Source organism: Mustela nigripes, chromosome 3, assembly GCF_022355385.1.
Source record: "Mustela nigripes isolate SB6536 chromosome 3, MUSNIG.SB6536, whole genome shotgun sequence".
NCBI classification, from domain to species: Eukaryota; Metazoa; Chordata; class Mammalia; order Carnivora; family Mustelidae; genus Mustela; species Mustela nigripes.
In genome coordinates this window covers 16,442,221-16,460,305 of record NC_081559.1, presented here as the reverse complement: position 1 = coordinate 16,460,305, position 18,085 = coordinate 16,442,221, and the positions used below count along the sequence as shown (strand labels likewise).

The 18,085-nt window shown below is 42.1% G+C and overlaps 1 protein-coding gene across 3 annotated transcripts in view; it reads right to left on the bottom strand.

Annotated features, from left to right (window-relative positions):
• The window catches only part of PARD3B (par-3 family cell polarity regulator beta), a 1,033,909-nt gene that overhangs the window by 296,560 nt on the left and 719,264 nt on the right, over positions 1-18,085 (bottom strand). For all 3 annotated transcript variants that reach the window (XM_059393291.1, XM_059393292.1, XM_059393293.1), the window contains 2 exons: positions 12,189-12,395; positions 11,216-11,453 (listed from right to left, as the gene is read on the bottom strand). In XM_059393291.1, the coding sequence (XP_059249274.1) occupies positions 11,216-11,453; positions 12,189-12,395 (445 nt within the window). The remainder of the gene's footprint in view (positions 1-11,215; positions 11,454-12,188; positions 12,396-18,085) is intronic.

Sequence of the window (18,085 nt, the reverse complement as noted above, 5' to 3'; positions counted from 1 at the left end):
TGAAACAATTTAGTTATAAATAACAGAAACCATGGTCAGCGAATGGCAGAAGAGACAAAGAAGGCGACAGAGACGTCAGAGACCACGCTTCACAAGTATCAGCAGGAGTGCGGGCTCATGGAAGGGAGGGTCCAGCGAGAGAGCCGCATCTCAGATGGACGCCGCGGGATTCCTGGCAGTTCCTCCTGCAGAGTCAGGACATCGGGCTGAGCTGGTGACTTAGACAGGTGGATGATGAATTAGATTTTAGCCATGTTGAAGCTGAGGTTGAGGCAAGCCACCACGCAGAAATGATCAGCGTTGGGCCGGAGAAGCAAAGTTGGATTGTCTCCAAAATCTTGTTAGATATTATTTAGCTTGGTTGCAATAATAGACCTAGATGTGCAATCCCGTAATATTTGTGTACGTCTTATCCATTTTTCAATCTGTGTATCTCCTGTATCTGTCTGTAATTGTTCTGGGAAGCCTCTCTCTTATATGGTTATTATGCCAAAGAGTCAAGTCTTTTCCCTTAATTATGAACCATCTCATGTTATTAAACTGCTGTTTCATAGATTGACTAGAGAGAGAAAAATCCAGTGAGTAGCAAAAATAAAAACGTATGGGTTCTACAGGATGTATCAAAGTATATACAAAGTTGTATATACTTTGTATTAGCATCCAAACACACTGTGTCATTGCATGTTTGGATGCTAATATGGCAGCAGCCGTGATTAAGAGGGAACTTGGTCTTGCCAGCAGTTCAAAGTCTGGCTCTAGGCAGGCAGTTTCACTTCTCAATGTCTCATTCTTTATTACTGCAAAGTGAAGCTACTATTTGCCACCCTCTTCTCCCATGCATCTTAAAGATGGATGTTAGTAAATTACATTGAAGTTCTCAGATAAAAGGTGCTAAACAAAGAACTAATTTCATTTTTCCCCTCAAGCAAATTATTAAATCTATACATGTCATTATCTAATAGTATTAAGTAAACATTGCACAAGGACATGACATTGCGCTGGACACGGTACAAAGCAAATTAGGCAAATGCAGTCTCAACTAGGAAGTGGTAGGTGTTTATATATATGAGTAAACCTGCTGTTAATATGTTTTATTAGTTATTTAATATGAGTATGCAAATAGGTCCATTAGGAAATCCTTTGCATTTTCTTAATCCAGCATTTTAAATGATTATATTTCACCTTAAATGCTAATGAAGTTTATTTATTAATGTGTATCTTCTACCTTAGTGCCTGTGAAAATTCTTTGGAGCATATCAATTTCTTTAAAAGTTAAGCCGATTTTTTATTTTCCACTGGACTTTTGTTCTGATCTGTTAACAAATCTAAACCTCATTATCCAAGAAGAGTAATGAGATCAAGGGATCTATTTTTCTTCGTGCTCTTTCGTAATTCACATTAACGTTAATGGGAGTTGTGCACGCATGTTAAGGGAAGAAGAGAACCCTAATTAAACAAATCAGCCTTCTGGTTGACACTCTATGTGATCATTTGTTATTATGAAAAGTACGAGGAAATCATCCTGCTTTGGGCAGCCATAAACAGAGCTCCAGAGGAATCGAGATTCCATACGGTAGGAGGGGAAGGCGATGAACAGCAATCAGCTTTTCAAGTGATTTTGAAAACAAGCTACCCATACACTTGTATACTAATTAACTCCATCTATGCCCCTCGCCCCTCTATGAACATATACTCAAAGAAAACAGAGAGAGTGATAAACAAACATTTGCAGACACGCACGACAGCTGAAAAAAATTACTGAAGTCAGACACCACACAAACTCTGCATGCTGGTGGCTCACTTGTCTACACACTCAGCCCCCCAGCCTATCAGCCAAGCAGCCTGCCTGTCCCTGGGTCTTCTTTTCTTTCCCTTGAGAAATAAATGCTGGCCACACAACCCTCAGTGTGTCTGATCCAAATTTAATCTATACTCTAGTTACCATACTTGCCTCTACCTCATCATTTTGTCTCCCTTGCCCTATTTATGGAGGCTCTCCCTCTACTTCTTTACATTCTCCTGTCTGCAATCTATTCCTATTATGATGCTAATTTTCCTCTCTGGTGCTTAGTTGCAAACGAACAAAAGCTGGGATGTATAATACATAAATATATAAATATTATCAGCGATCACACCACTGAGTTTAATGGAAGTCAATATCGGTATATTACACTCTCTACTTTGCAATTCCATTATGGGCTCAACACTGCTGGTCATAAAAAGTAGCATTCTGAGCCCAGGCCTGTGATAGTAATAATGAAAAAAAAAAAAAAAAAAAAAAGGTGGGGGCGGTCATTGCTCTTCCTAACTCGAATGAAAAATTAAAATTGCTAGGGCACTTAGCTCAGAGGGAAATTGGCAAATTAACAAAATGAGGAGACAAAATATTCATGGCTCATATCGTGAAAGAGAAAGTAAATAATTTAAGACGGACTGTGAGGTGAGAAAATTCTGTTACCCAAAAGACAAAAAAGGAGCCTCACACAATTTCAGTGTGTCTTCGGCTTCGATTCCTTTCCTGCTCCATCACGGTGAGCCACGGAGGACGGATGGTTGCACCTGTGAGTAGCCTTTGCCATGTAAATTCATTTTTTGCCAGTCATATGTTTCTCTCAGGCTCAATATAGGCAGCCATTTTGCCCTGATCCGTTAAGGTTCTCTGTTCTCCATGTATTTCCATATACAACTTGCAGCTGAATTAAGAACTTTGACCTACCTTGGCTTTCATTTTTCATCTGAAATTTCATATTTCAAGCTGGCCTCTACTTCATGAAGCAAAGCACCTTATCTCTAGCCTGTTGTTGGCCTTTTGCCTTTGGGGAAATGACTGTTAAAATTTCATTGGCCCGGCTACATTAGACAGGTTGCCCTTCATACCCATAAAGCTGAAGGGATGCCCGGACGTTTTACAGCCACTATCTAGAAAGAGGTAATGACAGGCACAGCCACATTACATTTATTGTACATGAGACCTATAACAGCCGTTATGGGATCAAGGTAAAGAGGAGAAATGTACGACAGATGTCATGCTCCCTAGAGATTTAAGTATTCTGTCTCTATCTAACCTAATTTAAAAATCAAGTCAAAATGTATCTTTATGGGTAATGTATTATAAGACAACTTCCAAGGCACCCAATGAAAGAACTATGAGCCATGCATTGAGAATATCAAGTCCAAAACCCGTCCATTCACTCTGGTCTGAAACACAGGAAGGAAAAAAATAGGAAAAAAAAAAAAAAAACAGCCTGTTCCTCCATCTGAGTCCGTTCCTATTTGTATTCAATGCCACCAAATGATGAGATAACCTTTGAAAATAGTTCAAGGTTATATTTAGAAAGGAGTGACCCAAAGCTTATAAAATAGAAAGGACTGAATGATTTTCGTGATGTCATGACTTCTTACAGCTTTTTAAAGCTAAACTGTCCAGTCTAGAGAAAACAGAGCATGCTCACCTGAAACACAAAAGGGCAATTAGAGGAAAAATTTGCAGAATTGAAACAGAAGTTTAGGCGGCTCCAAGTCAAACGCTGATGGCTGGCTGGCTGAGTGGGGCCATGCAGTAAGACAAGGAGAAAAACCTACCAAGGCAGGCACTATCCTGACAGCTCTGCTTACATAAATTAACTCCAATTTCACAACAACTGGGAGAGGATGTGTTATTATCCCCCACTCACTGCTGAGTAGATGACTCAAAGGGACTCATGAAGGCCACAGAGGTTGTAAGGGACAGTTTTTTAAGTAGGTTAAGTATAAATTCAATGGTGATGATGTCTGGGTTGTTGTTTGTGGTGGAGGAGAAAGGTTTGTGTGTGTGTGTGTGTGTGTGTGAAGAAGTGTTCTTTCTTTCTTTTTTTTTTTTTTTAAGATTTTATTTATTTACTTGACAGAGATCACAAGTAGGCAGAGAGGCAGGTAGAGAGAGAGAGAGGGGGAAGCAGGCTCCCCGCTGAGCAGAGAGCCCGATGCAGGGCTCGATCCCAGGACCCTGGGATCATGACCTGAGCCGAAGGCAGAGCTCCAACCCACTGAGCCACCCAGGTGCCCCAGAAGTGTTCTTTTTAAAATGATCCACAGCAAGATGTCATATGGAGATGCCTTAGTTTCGATAAAATACTATACTTTAGTATAAAACAAATGAAATGTAAGTGCTTTAGCACATGCAAAGCTTAGATATAAAAAGTTGGTGTCTTTAGATTAAAAAAAAAAAACCTATGCCATTAGGGCTCATAATTTAGTCTTCTCTATGTAGAAATTAAACCAGTGTATTACTGAGGTACACCTATGTTAGCTGAGTTGAGAAGAAACAATGAAGAATATCCAACCGGGGCCCCTGGCTGGCTCAGTCAGAAGAGCATGTGACTCTTGATCTCAGGGTCATGAGTTCAAGTCCCACACTGGGTGTGGAGCCTACTTAAAACAAACAAACAAAAAAAGGAACATCCACCTGATGGGCCAGGAGGAATAGAGTGGACACACACAGCCGCAAATCGAGTTCGCCCTTTAGATTAAAGCCCACGTGTCTTCAGATTGTTTACCTCAGGTGCAATAGGGTTTTGCATGCTAAAACAGACACAATTTGGGTTAGTGTTCTGTTACAGCTTTATGTGAAGTTGGTTTAAAAGTAACCTCATATTCCTATGCTGCAAAAACATAAAAAATAAAGAAAGAGCAGGCATAAAGTGATTTGGCATTTAGTACCACAGCATGCGAGGTTCTGATAACGAATCTGCTGAAATTCAGTGTGGCCTGGGCAGGTGCACAGTCTGTTAGGTAGTAAGTCACTGTGAGGAAGAGGACACCATCCCTCTGACTTCACCTTCTTCATAACACCTACCAGAGTCCAAAATAATCTCAGTCATCTTGAGTTAGCATTTATTCTCTTCTCCTCACTGGGATGCAAATCACGTAAGAGCTGCAGCCTGGATGTCTTGTTCAGCACCAAATAAATTGACTATTGATTCCCTCAAGCTGACAAGGAAGTGCTTTGTCCCAGGTAGCTGAGCCCAATGTCCCACCTCTGCCTGGGAAATCCCTTGCTACAAGTACTTTACACGTTTAGGTGATATTTTGCTTATTTTGTTTTAAACTCACCAAAAGAAATTCAAAAGTCTTTGAGTTTTCCTTCCTTTCCTAAGACCAAAAAAACCCCAAACAACAACAACAACAACAAACCCATAAAAGCAAGGACTTCATCACTGTATGCCTGGGGTCTAGAACACTGCCTGATGCAAAAGGAGCATTCAGTAAGTAATATGGAATAAATGAAGACTGATTATGAAGGTGCTTGGCGAAGACTAAGCATTCAACATAGTTTATTAATCAATGACTATGGGCAAATTTTTAAAACAGAGATGAACCTCTCTATGGGCAAGTGTAGCACTTTGTTATTTGTTAATCCATTAAAAAGGAATTTACCATGCAAAATTCCCTTAGGTACCAAAGCACACAAAGAGTATAGAAAAGGTACTTGATCAACAGCAAGGTTTTCCATTCAGGGTGCAGCACAAGTAGATAATTCAAAGGTCTCTGAAGTAAGTGGCCTATAATATCAAAAGGAAGCAGCAGCAAATATGATATAAAGGAATGATTTTAAACACAGACTTGGGACAGAAATCAGTTTAAAGAATGTAAAGATCCGGGGCGCCTGGGTGGCTCAGTGGCTTAAAGCCTCTGCCTTTGGCTCGGGTCATGATCCCAGGGTTCTGGGATCGAGCCCCGCATCAGGCTCTCTGTTCAGCAGGAAGCCTGCTTCCTTCTCTCTCTGCCTGCCTCTCTGCCTACTTGTGATCTCTGTCTGTCAAATAAATAAATAAAATCTTAAAAAAAAAAAAAGAATCAAAGATCCACATGGCTATTAAATAATTAAGAAATTAGGGACTTCATGCTGGGCTTTCTGCTCTAGAATGTGCAAGATTTTGTTGGCTAAAGGCTATTTCTCTCCAGTGCTTAGAAAAGATCTGCTAGACCCCAGAAGAACAGCCAGGGGCTGATGGCAATTGCCTTGTCTACTGAGTGGGTCTGGGCTTCAGCCTTTGGCCGCAAGGAGCCACAGGCATTATTTCAACAGTCTAGTGCCATGAAGAGCACAAGGCCCTAAAGAAGCCAACACGTGATGAAAAAATTTAAGCATCCTGATTCCCCAATGTCCTCTTTCAACAGCAGGTAAGCAGAGGATTCAGGGAAACTAACAAAGTTGCTAGATTCTTGAGCTGCATATTTTTCCATAATAATTCATGGCTTGTGTCAGAGCTACAGTTGACTCTATGAGGAGGTAATTCTGAAATCAGAAAAGGGGTGCCTGGTCGTTCAGTGGGTTAAAGCCTCTACCTTTGGCTCAGGTCATGATCCCAGGGTCCTGTATCAGGCTCTCTGTCTGAGCCTGCTTCCTCCTCTCTCTCTGCCTGCCTCTCTGCCTACTTGTGATCTCTGTCTGTTAAATAAATAAATAACATCTTAAAAAAAAAAGAAAGAAAAAAAGAAAGAAAAGCATTAAGCATACTGGCACCAGACAGCACATTTAAAGATACAAGTTAACAAGATCCCCACAATTTTTTCAAAAGGATCAGGAGTAGGTCAAATTAACTAATGAGCTAAACTCTATGACTACATATCATTAACATGAATGGACGAGCTAATATTAGAAAAGCACACAACTCTTAGCATTTTACAAGCCAGAGCAAAGCCCCTGCTAACACATTCGCACTTTCGCGATGCGTAGCTGAGGAGAGGGAGATGATTTTCGTCCCCACACGTGCCCTTGGCCAGGTGCCACGGCACAACCTGCATTAAAGCTCCATGTCAGGAGAGTGGCTGTGAAATGCAGATAATGGAACAAATAATACATATTTAAGCCACACATCTACCTTCTAGAGAACCTTATAGCAATCAATCTTTTTTTAAATAAGAAAGAAACGAAGTCAATAGCATCTGAGCAACAGATGAGAATTAAAGCAAAATCTGTTGGCTAATGGCAACAGCTTTTGTGTTCTTTGTTGCTGAAAATGTGCATGCAGCAGCAACTCCAATATGCTCACACACTCAGATGCAAAAGGCTATGGAAAACAGTTGCTATTTTTACACGGGAGATAAAATCAAACACCACCTTTCAGATCTTAATTTTCCTAAAACCGGAGAAGGAAACAACACGGAGTTGCTAGATGTCTAAAGGAGCTAGGACGTGTGATTTCCACCATGGGCAAATATAGCGTATATCGGACAACAAAAGGAATGGGTTCTATATTCTGGCAGGAGAATATGAATCGGCCAAAATATAAAGTGAAGGCTTACTTGAGTAATATTCTAGAAAAATGGGATATGTGAGGCTTTAATAATTTTTATATTTGTAGACTACTCTAGTTAAATCTGTTTTGTTTTTTCTTTAACACCTTAAAGAGGAACTTGTTTTCTTATAAATTACCATGATATTGTAGAAGTACTACTAATAATTATAATAACTATTTTAGCTTTCTATTGATGCTGTAAAAAAGTATCATAAACATAGTGGCTTAAACAACAGACATAGGCTGAAGTTAAGGATTTGGTAGGCTGGGTTCTTCCCTAGAGGCTCTCCAGACATACTCCCCCCCTCAGCCCTAACTTCTAGAGGCAGCCCTCATTCCTTGGCTCATGGTCACCTCCCTCCATCTCAAAGCTGGCAACATTGCGTTCCTCTGCCTCTTTCTTCTTCAGTCGTATCTTCCTCTTTTATTTTTTTTTAAAGATTTTATTTATTTATTTGACAGACAGAGATCACAAGTAGCAGAGAGGCAGGCAGAGAGAGACAGAGGGAAGCAGGATCCCCGCTGAGCAGAGAGCCTGATATGGGGCTCGATCCCAGGACCCTGAGATCATAACCCGAGCCTAAGGCAGAGGTTTAACCCCTGAGATCATAACCCGAGCCTAAGGCAGAGGTTTAACCCACTGAGCCTCCCAGGCGGGCCTCTCTTCTACTTTTAAGGCTTCTCATAATTACTTTGGGTCATGGGGGGAATCTGGGATGATCATCTTTATCTTAAAGTCAGATGATCCCCAACCTTAATTCCATCTGTACCTTAACTCTCCTTTGCTATGTAACATGACATATTCACAGGTACCAGGGATTACGCTATGGACATCTTTAAGGGGCCTTTATTCTGCTTACCACAACATCTATTGAATGTGTATTTCTTGCCAGGTGCTGTTCTATAAGCATGTTACATGTAACTAAACATATATAATTCCCAAAATAATGGTATTTTTTCCATTTTTCAGATGAGGAAACTGAGGCACATAGATTGAACAGTATGCTGAATGCTACCTAGATAGATAATAGGAGGAGCTGGGATTCAATTTAGCATTCCACATGCAGAGCCTGTCCTGTTTAAACCTGACCTCCACTAATTCAAAGGCAATTCCCATCTATATATTTGGATTGTGTGTGTCATTGTTATCAGGTGGTTAAAGCATAGCCTGCAAATTCTGGCAATCATAATAATTACCTGGAAAAAGGGCAAGTTTAACATTCAAAATGTCAAATGGGAAGACAGAGTCTATAGAGACCACCAGGAAAAACAAACCAGCATTTATTGAGACGTGTCCTACTGCTATCAATATTATCTGTGTTGCCTAAATGTGATTTTGCAGTTTCAACGAGTCTCTCTCTTTCCCTATTTATATATAATAACAGATTATATTTATATTCATATATTACATGAATAACACATATGGAATAGAGCTTTCTGTTTCTGTCTGAAATTTTCATTGAAAATCCCAAACCTGGGGTACCTGGCTGGTTTAGTCGGTTAAGCATCCAACGCTTGGTTTTACCTGGGGTTGTGATCTCAGGGTCATGAGATTGAGCCCCACTTTGGGCTCTGTGCTCAGTGAGGAGTCTGCTTGAAACTCCCTCCCCCAAATCTGCTCCTCCCCTTCTCACACTTGTATCTTTCTCCTTCTAAAATAAATAAATAAAATCTTAAAAAAAAAATCCCAAACTAAAAACATCCTAGGACAAATGCCACACAGTATTTTCTTTTTTTAAAGATTTCATTTATTTATTTATTTGACACACAGGGAGAGAGAGAGAGATCACACAAGTAGGCAGAGAGGCAGGGAGAAGCAGGCTCCCCACTGAGCAGAGAGCCTGATGTGGGGCTCGATCCCAGGACGCTGGGACCATGACCTGAGCCGAAGGCAGAGGCTTACCCCACGGAGCCACCCAGGCGCCGCAGCCACCCAGCATTCTTGAGAGAGATATCTCCTAAGAGTTGACTAAGAGGTAGCCAACATCACCTCCCATCCCTCACCTTCGGCCCCTGGATAAGAGAAGGATAGAGACTGAGAGAGAGATTCTCTGTGATGGAAAGTCGTAAGAGCAAAGAAAATAATGGAAAGGGCTGCTTCCCCCCACTACCCCCCAATAAAATAAGTGAGGAGTCTGCAAGATGGCCCCCGAGAGCATTTGAGGGCGGTCGTCTGAAAGGAGACAGTCATCCTCCCCATTTGCTTGAGACACAAACACTCACGGCCCCTCTTCCTTCCCCGCGCCTGCCAGCTTGGGTTTGGCTCGTGGCTCCAGAGCTGGGGAGGCACAGAACAGGGCTGGACTCTGCTCTGGAGAAATCTGAGCATGTCAGGCTGGGTGGGACATCCCTATGGCAGAAAGGGGGGAGGGGCGAGCAATGGGAACAGGCTGGGTTTGTTTTTTTTTTTTTTAAAGATTTTATTTATTTATTTGACAGAGAAAGATCACAAGTAGACAGAGAGGCAGGCAGAGAGAGAGAGAGAGAGGAGGATGCGGGACTCAATCCCAGGACCCTGAGATCATGACCCGAGCCGAAGGCAGCGGCTTAACCCACTGAGCCACCCAGGCGCCCCCAGGCTGGGTTTCTATCACTTGGAGGGGCAAGAGATAGGCAACTCCTGGGAGCCAAGTAAACATAGGCATCTCCAACTGACACCATTTAAGGCTATTAGCTGGGGGCTGGAGGGAACAGAACACACACACACACACACACACACACACACACACATACACACACACACACATAAAACCTCAGGGTGTGGTTCTGAGGTCAGAGGCTAAGGGTCAGAGGATCTCAGGATATCAGTAGAGATAAGTTTCTCCTGTTTAGTGACTGGTACAGCAAGGAGCCACTGAAAAGTCTATAAAACTCGCCCACAAAGGCTCCCAACGGCCAGATTATACCAGATCCAGACACCAGTTAAGGACAATTCCACCCTGGTTCTACAACTGCCTTTCCCTTCCCCCTGGGTCCAGAGACTGAGAAGCAGGAGAAGGTGGGATCTTGCCCCCACATCACCTTGGGGTAGAGACTTGAGGCGCAGGGAAGGGAAGTGTCGGTTAACATTAGACTGGCATTTTAGACTCCGAGGCAGAGGTTGTTTTAAGACCCAAAGTGACCAGAAAGCCATCGGCTGGAGTGACGTCACTGAATTGTGGACATTGTTTCAGCATCAACAAAGCACATTTGGAATTAGCTGTAGGACAGGAGCCAAAGTTGGTTTCTGATGGTGCCCTTGGGGGCCAAGCCCAGCTGCTGGGCTGGCTGCATCTGACACCGCGTCTCACGACCCCACTGAGTCAGGAGAGCAGGTCCGCTGGCCTCACTGTTAAAGAGAAGACAGGAGGCTTGGGGAAGTGAAGCACCCATGAAGCCGGGCAGCTCACGTGTGCAGGGTCACGGACCGAGGACTGGGTGCTCCGACCCTAGACGCAGTGACCTCTCCACTGTCCGCTCCCCGCTTTGCAGGTGCTAACGTGCTCACAGGCCTGGCCACGCACCTCCAGTTATGGGGTGGGTGAGTGAGCTCTGTCTACTCTGTCTTCTTTAAGTCACCTGGGGTGTCGTACACGCCATGGCGGGGGACTCCCTCTCACCTCTCGCTTTCCCCACACTGAGGACGCATTTAATTCACCGCAAAAACCAAGGCCTGTGAGCACAGCCCATGTCTCTCCCAGGCATCAGCCTTTCGTTCACAGCAAACTGAACACAGCCTCCTGGCATCCCGGGGGGACCTCGGGGGCCACCGAGGAAGGCTCCTTCTGCTTCTGTGGGAAAGGAACGAGTGCCTTCGCTGTTGAGATTTTTATGTACTTAGCTAAAAAGGAGGGAACACTTGCCATTGTTTTCTGGATACACACAGATCAACAATTTCACCAGGAAAACCCAAAAAGCAAGACCAGGCCCACTGTGCCTTCGCAGCACGCCCCTACCTCAGCATGGCACCGAACCCTTTCTTCTTTATTTTCCTCTCTGGGTCTTCATTTTCCTCTTTCAGCTTTTTCTCCTTGGCTTTCAGTTTGCCCTTTTCCTTCTTCTTCTCCTTCTCTTTCGGTTTTTTGATTTTCCTGGCTTTCTGCTCCCCGTCCTCCAGCTCAGGGCTCCCCTGAGGGACAGATTCACAACTCAGAGCCCCTTGGCCGGAGTGAGAGCTCTTATCAGACAGACCGTCTGTGCGGAGAGAAAAATCAATACATGCGGTCAGGGGCACTGACGGTTAGTGTATCAAGAAAAGTCAAATGTAAAATACAGAGGGATGCAGGAACCACGCCAGAGTTTTACCCTTGCGCGTGGCTACTTGTACCCTTTGAAGAGACAACTGCCTAAATCTGGTTACTTCAAGTAAGGTTTCCTGTGGGGAGGAGGGAGCAGTGGGTGGTTCAGCCAGGGGTATGAAAGGTTTGATCCGTGGCACAACACGAATATCTCTGAAAGACAGCTTGTTAACCTCGATTGGCTCGGAAAGCCCGTGTGCTGGCAAACAAACAGGGCAAGTTTATTTCCAGGAGAGGTTTCTGAGGACACATGTAACCCAACTGCTTTTACCCAATTAATGCAGTCAGTCCTCAGGTTGAGGCTGCTTCTAATGACTCGAATAAGAATGTCAAGAAATGCATACTTAGTGCTCCCAGCCTAAGGGCAAATGACAGTTGGTCCTTGTAGGAGAGTGAAGGGGGACATTTCTTTAGCGTTTGCACTGTCGAATAAATTGCATATTGTGTCAGCCAATTCCACGTTCGTTAAGCCAAAGGGCAAAACATCTCAGGAAAACGAATTACTTTTAATATCAAAAATATAATTGTGATCCTTAAATCATTTTTCTTTGTCATTAAGCACACATCCTTGGCTATGATTCGCGGATGATAATGAGATGAAGAAACCGGGTAAGGAGGCCCTTAGTCCTACCGGCTTCGAGCTCTTCCGGTCCGTCGTAGGATTTGTCAATGGCCGCCCGGAAACTCTCGTTGCAGCCCCGGCCGCGGACCATGTGCGGCCGGGGCCTGTGGAAGGGAAGTTCGTTCTTCCTGACCTCAGCGACCGCAGTCTGGAGGCTCTCCAAGGAACTGGACTTTTTCAAACCCAGAGTTGGACCGAAATCTTTGCTTGGAGAGTCTGGAAAAGAAAGGGCAAAAATGGACCCTTTCCCCAAGGAGGCATGGTGTGGTGTAGTGGAAAAGTCTGCTGTTCCGGAAATATTTGTTTGGGCATCTTTAAAAAGGGGGTTTCTGAGTGGGTGGGGTTTGGGGTTCGACCCCAGCTTTGCCAACCTTGACCAAGTGGCTTGAGTTCTTGGAACCTTAGTTTCCTTTCTTTGTGCGTGAAGTTGTGGTAAGATTTAAAATCATAACATATACTATATAAATATTCCTGTGTGTATTCATGCCCATACACAGATATCTATGAATTTGAATGTTTCTAGCAGTCTACAGAGATTGTACACGCGCACACAAACACACATACACGCACACGGCATCTAAGATAAAGAGGGCTTCTCTCACAGTGCCCATCCAAAGTATTCCCTACATTGTGGCTTTTTAAAGATATATATATATATATATATATAATATATATATATTAGAGAGAGAGAGAGAGAGAGCAAGCAAGCTTTGGAGGGGGGAGAGGTTGACGGAGAGGGAAAGTCTCAAGCAGACTCCCGGCTGAGCACAGAGCCCAATGCAGAGCTCAGTTTCATGACCGTGAGATCATGACCTGAATTGAAATCAAGAATCGGACCCTCAACTGACTGAGCCACCCAGGTGCCCCTACATGGTAGCTTCTACCATTTCCATGATCATTTTTGCGATTCTTGAGTAACATACTAAGCATAGAAATCAACATTGAAGTGATCGTAATTTTTATGATTAAACACTTCACTCTAGTGGCTATTAAGGTATCATGAATGCAATTCATTTAGTCAAAAAAATAAATAAAGCAAAGCAAGAAAGAAAATAACTTTTCAGTGTCAATGCTTATTGTCCAAAACTGTATTTCTATTTGAGTATCTAGAAAAAAGGTAATTTTTAAGTGTAATTATGTAATTCCAAACAAACAAACAAACAAACAAACAAAAAAAAAACCCCAAACCTAAGTGAATTCTAGTAATTTGTTTTCCGATATATAATATCTTTCATTGGTACCATTTGGCCCTGTAGCTGCCCCCTGCCCCCATGCCGTGACCTCCATTCCCAGCCACAGTCAGGCTTTCTGGTTGGCTATAGCAGGATTAGGCTATTTAAATACCAGCATCATGAAGATTATTTTAAAGATGGAAATAATTCTATCAGGGTGCCTTTCCACTGGGGCGACATCTCACAATCCTCTCCAGTTGTAAAGGAGGTTATTACCACATGGAGGCCACATCTGCGTTTCTGGGAATAAACTACTTTGCAGTTTTTCAACAGATACAGATTGAGTACATACTAAGGATTATGTACATAAAGTACCTTGCTCAATGCCTCTTTTCCGTATGTTCCGGATATGTTAAACATAGAATAATAATAATTCTAATAGCTAACATGGCATGACAAGCTTTGTCCCATTCTAAGTGCTTCACCTGTATTACCTTCCTATAATCCTGGCAGTTATTATTGTTAATCCCATTTTATAGATGAGGGAACTCATGCACAGAGCAGAGAAATAACGGCTGTAAAATTACACACTCACTCCGCATCAGAACTGGGAATGTCCTTAGGCAGCCTCACTCCAGCATTTCTGATCTAAAGAGAAACTTGGCCTCTGCCCTCAATTCGATTAGAGTCAAGCTACTTAAACTGGCCCACAGAGTCCTCGTCTCTAGAAGAAGATCATCAGTCTAGATTAGTCCCGTGAGATGGGCCAAGTAGGCAAAATACAAAGATCAGATGTTCCTGTAATTCTACTTTCATCATTAACTTCCAGGAGGTAATTCTGCACTTTGGACAACATACATGATGACAATAAACACTGCATCTTATAGGCAACAGTATATCTTGGATCAACCCAACCGAGATGAGCTTGAGCGAAAAAAAAATTACAAGAGATTTCGGGGACAGATTTCAGATGCTACTTGCAAGTCACAAACACTGAGACTATGTCGCTACTAAATTCAAAAAGAGGCATACTTCTAATATTCTCAGGAAGGAAGGCAAGTTGAAGAAACAGAAATTGGATAAGATCGTTTCTGACAAGAAAACAAAAGGCAACATAGAGGTTTGGGGTATTGAAGCAACAGTAAAAGCTTTGGAGTTTACAGAAAATATTTTACACCATCAACCCCTCAGGATGTCTGACGTGAAGTGTGGTGAAAACAAGAAGATGAAGAACGCTATCTGAGAAAGCTTAGCTCCTCTGTCAACAATAGTAACCATCTCTTATTTATTAATTGCCATCCAAGAGATTATATTACAGCCCAAACTGTAAGTATTCATGTCAACCTTTTGCAGTAAATTCTACGGAACATGAAAGCAAATAAATCATCCAAGATATAAGGCACGCTATCTAAGAGGAGCTCATCCAACGCTCAGCAAGAAGTCATATTTGAGAAGGAACAAATACACTGTGACTCATTCTAAGCAAACTGAACATTAAGGATTCATGGATTTTGCTGGATTAATAGAGCCAGGAATTAATTCACTTTACAAAAATAAATAGAAGCCACAAATTAGAAGCATCAACTGACGTTGGCCAAAATTACAACCTAGCTGTATTGGATGTAGTAATAGTAAAATTAAAAGCAAAACTGCTTGAGTCCTGGGTTGTAAATGTGATCTCAGGGGTTGTCAGGCTTGGAAGAATTGTTTCTGTTTATTCCTGGGGAGTCAACAGGATGCAGCGATGGCAGGCTGATGTGAGAGAGGGAAATCTGAAAGCTGGAAAGCCTTTGCAAGAATTCGCAGGGGTATTGAACTGAAGTTCCAAGTGAACGAAGATTCTGATGTGGGCCTTGACCAGGATTACACATCCCTTCTAGATGTCCCAGGGCTTCCAATAAATGGGCACATTTAATCCCTCTTCCCTTTTTCTTACTCTCACCGCTTCAAACTTAGGTTGACATTACCTAGGAAATTCTGTAGCTTTTAGAATGGGAAGAGTCACTATTTTTAGCCTAACCATTTACACCAATTATATTTTTTCTAGGTTCCCATTAAAAGTAGAGGTCTCTCTGAAGGGATAATGTACAGTAATTAATCAAATTCAAAACCTCAGTCATTCTATTCCATTGAAGTCATCCCAAAATATGATGACGCCTCACATTTTCTCTGCAGTGGATGTGATATTGGCTGTGGCTGATTGGAAGCAATTGTCTGAGAGGGTGATCTATGATTACCATGTGTTATCAGTCTCAGGATGAGTGGACTCTGTCCAAATTCGAGCATTTACTTGTCCCATTTTGAGCATCTACAGAACTAATCTTAATATGATTGTTCAATGATTTCCAGGCCAACCTCACTTACTTGCCAATGCCAGGGAATAAATCTTCTTTCTCACTTTATTAGTAAGGCTTTATTATTTTAACTTATGGCTTCTATGTCCAGTGACCATGTTCTCTGAGAAAACTCATCTTTCCATCAAAGAACACAAACTTGACATACACAAACTTCTTTAAACAAATGATAGAATCATTATCAAGGGTGCTAGAAGAGGGACCTTACATGATAAAAATGATTCTCAAGGTCATATAATAGAAATATTCTCTTAAATTTCCCTGTGCCAAATTTTTCCTTAAAATAAGTCCTCAGAAAGAGTTATCACTGACTTTTTTTAAAGATGCTATAGCACTTTCAAAGATTCATCTGTTCCTAAAGGTAGGAAGGGCTGGTTTGACTGAGTCCCAGAAGCCTTTCCCACAAACAGTAGAGGGAAGTTTCAGGATCATGCCTTTTGGTCCACCAAGCCAGAGATCTATCCACTACTCCCTGTCATCCAGAAAAATCCAGTGTTAGGAAGAGAATGGGTGCAAGGATTTAAAGGGCCGAAGACTTCTCTGTGTGAGCAATGGGCATGAAACAGGTGGCGTGGGAGCTACTATCTAAGTCAAGAGGAGCCGCTGTAAAACGGATCCTTCACACCCTGGGAAACCACGGCCCCCACCTTCTAGGGAGAACGTCCCATGTTGATGTGTTACAAAACAGAAAGTCCTTGCTGGAGGACTATCTGGATGTGGACCTCAGTTTCTCTGACTCAGTCTTGGATTCCTGCCCTTGCCCCATGGCAGCAAACCACTGTTGGTTCCCTACAGGCATGTGATTAGGATAACAGAGAACAGAAGTCTGGGGTATTGTAAATAGTGAGTAAGAGGGGACACTGTGAGACATGCCAACAACTCTGCCACTTGTTTCCTGAGTTACTAACCCCTCCGTGCTTCAGTTTCCTTATCTGTAAAATGATGGTAGGACAAGCATGAAAGAGGATTTGCCACATGGTCTATGCTCATAAAACAGTGGTGACAATTACTGTCACCTCTAAACATCTGAATAAGTGAAGGCCTAGCAGAATTCATTTGTTTGGGTCCCCCACTGCATTCTTTGTTTTTGTTGTTAAGTTATATTTACTTATACGAGAGAGAGAGAGAGAGAGAGAGAGAGCAAGAGCGCATCCATGTGCGAGCTAGGGGAGGGGCAGAGGACAAGGGACACAGAAACTCAAGCAGACTCTGTGCAGAGCATGGAGTCCCCCCTTGGGGCTCGATCTCACCATTCTGAGATTAGGCCTGAGCCAAAACCAAGAGTCAGATGCTTAGCCGACTACACCACCCAGGTGTCCCTCCACCACTGCATTCTTAACTACAACCATTCCTTCCGCAAAAAGCTGATGAGGGTTTGCTAAAGAAATAGCATCATTTCTTTTTTATTCAAAAGTTGAACTGATTTTTTTTTAAACAACTCCTTACATTTTTTTTTTTCTTTTGAAATAGGGTATATGTCCACATCTGTTCACTGCATATAGAGACTATCATTGGGAAAACTGAGAGGGGAGGAGTCTTGGTTGCCCTTTCCTTAAGGCTGTAATCATTTAATTAGTCTGAGATTTCACTGGCAATATTTGAACTTCCCGTCCTAGCATTAAAATCTTGCAATAAGAGAACGCCTTAATCCAGAAGACCAGTAATTGGATCTTTCATTATTGATGAAATTGCTTCCAATACATTCTTATTAGAACATAAGGAATTATTTTGGGGAAGGTATTCACTTTTGTATATGTGGCAAGTTTTTCTCCCAGCTAGAGCCTTATAATTAATAAATACTTATGATAAGTTAAGAATAAATAATGTATTAATTTGCACATTTCAATAACATCAATGGCCCTCAAGGCACTTAGTGAAAATTAATTAAGTTAGTGTTCCTCCCTCTAAAATAGAGGAATTGTGCCCACTAGTAAATTGGGGATGAGAATGATTGCAATGCTATTCAGGGGTCACAGCATGAAACTTAAGAAGACCGGGAATTCGGCAAGATAGGTTGCTTTCATTATCAATTTGGCATTGCTGTATTATGAGCAATGAACTTGGGCAAATACAATAGAAATGCTTTACTTGCTTCATGGGGAGTTGTGATGTGAAATTAATAGCCTTAAAACTCTTTGAATGAAAAACTATTATAAATTCCAAGTAGGAAGTCACAACACCACTTTATTCTCCAATACATCCCACTTTGTCTTTTTATTTTAGATTACACTTAACTGAAAATTTTGTATATTTGATTTTTTTAGTAGTTTCCCTAGAGGCAAGATGTCTTATGTGCTTGAATAGATATCATTGCAAATCCATTAGCCTAGGAAAAAAAGTTCCCCATAATATCCAAATGTATAATCTCTCAAATTATGTT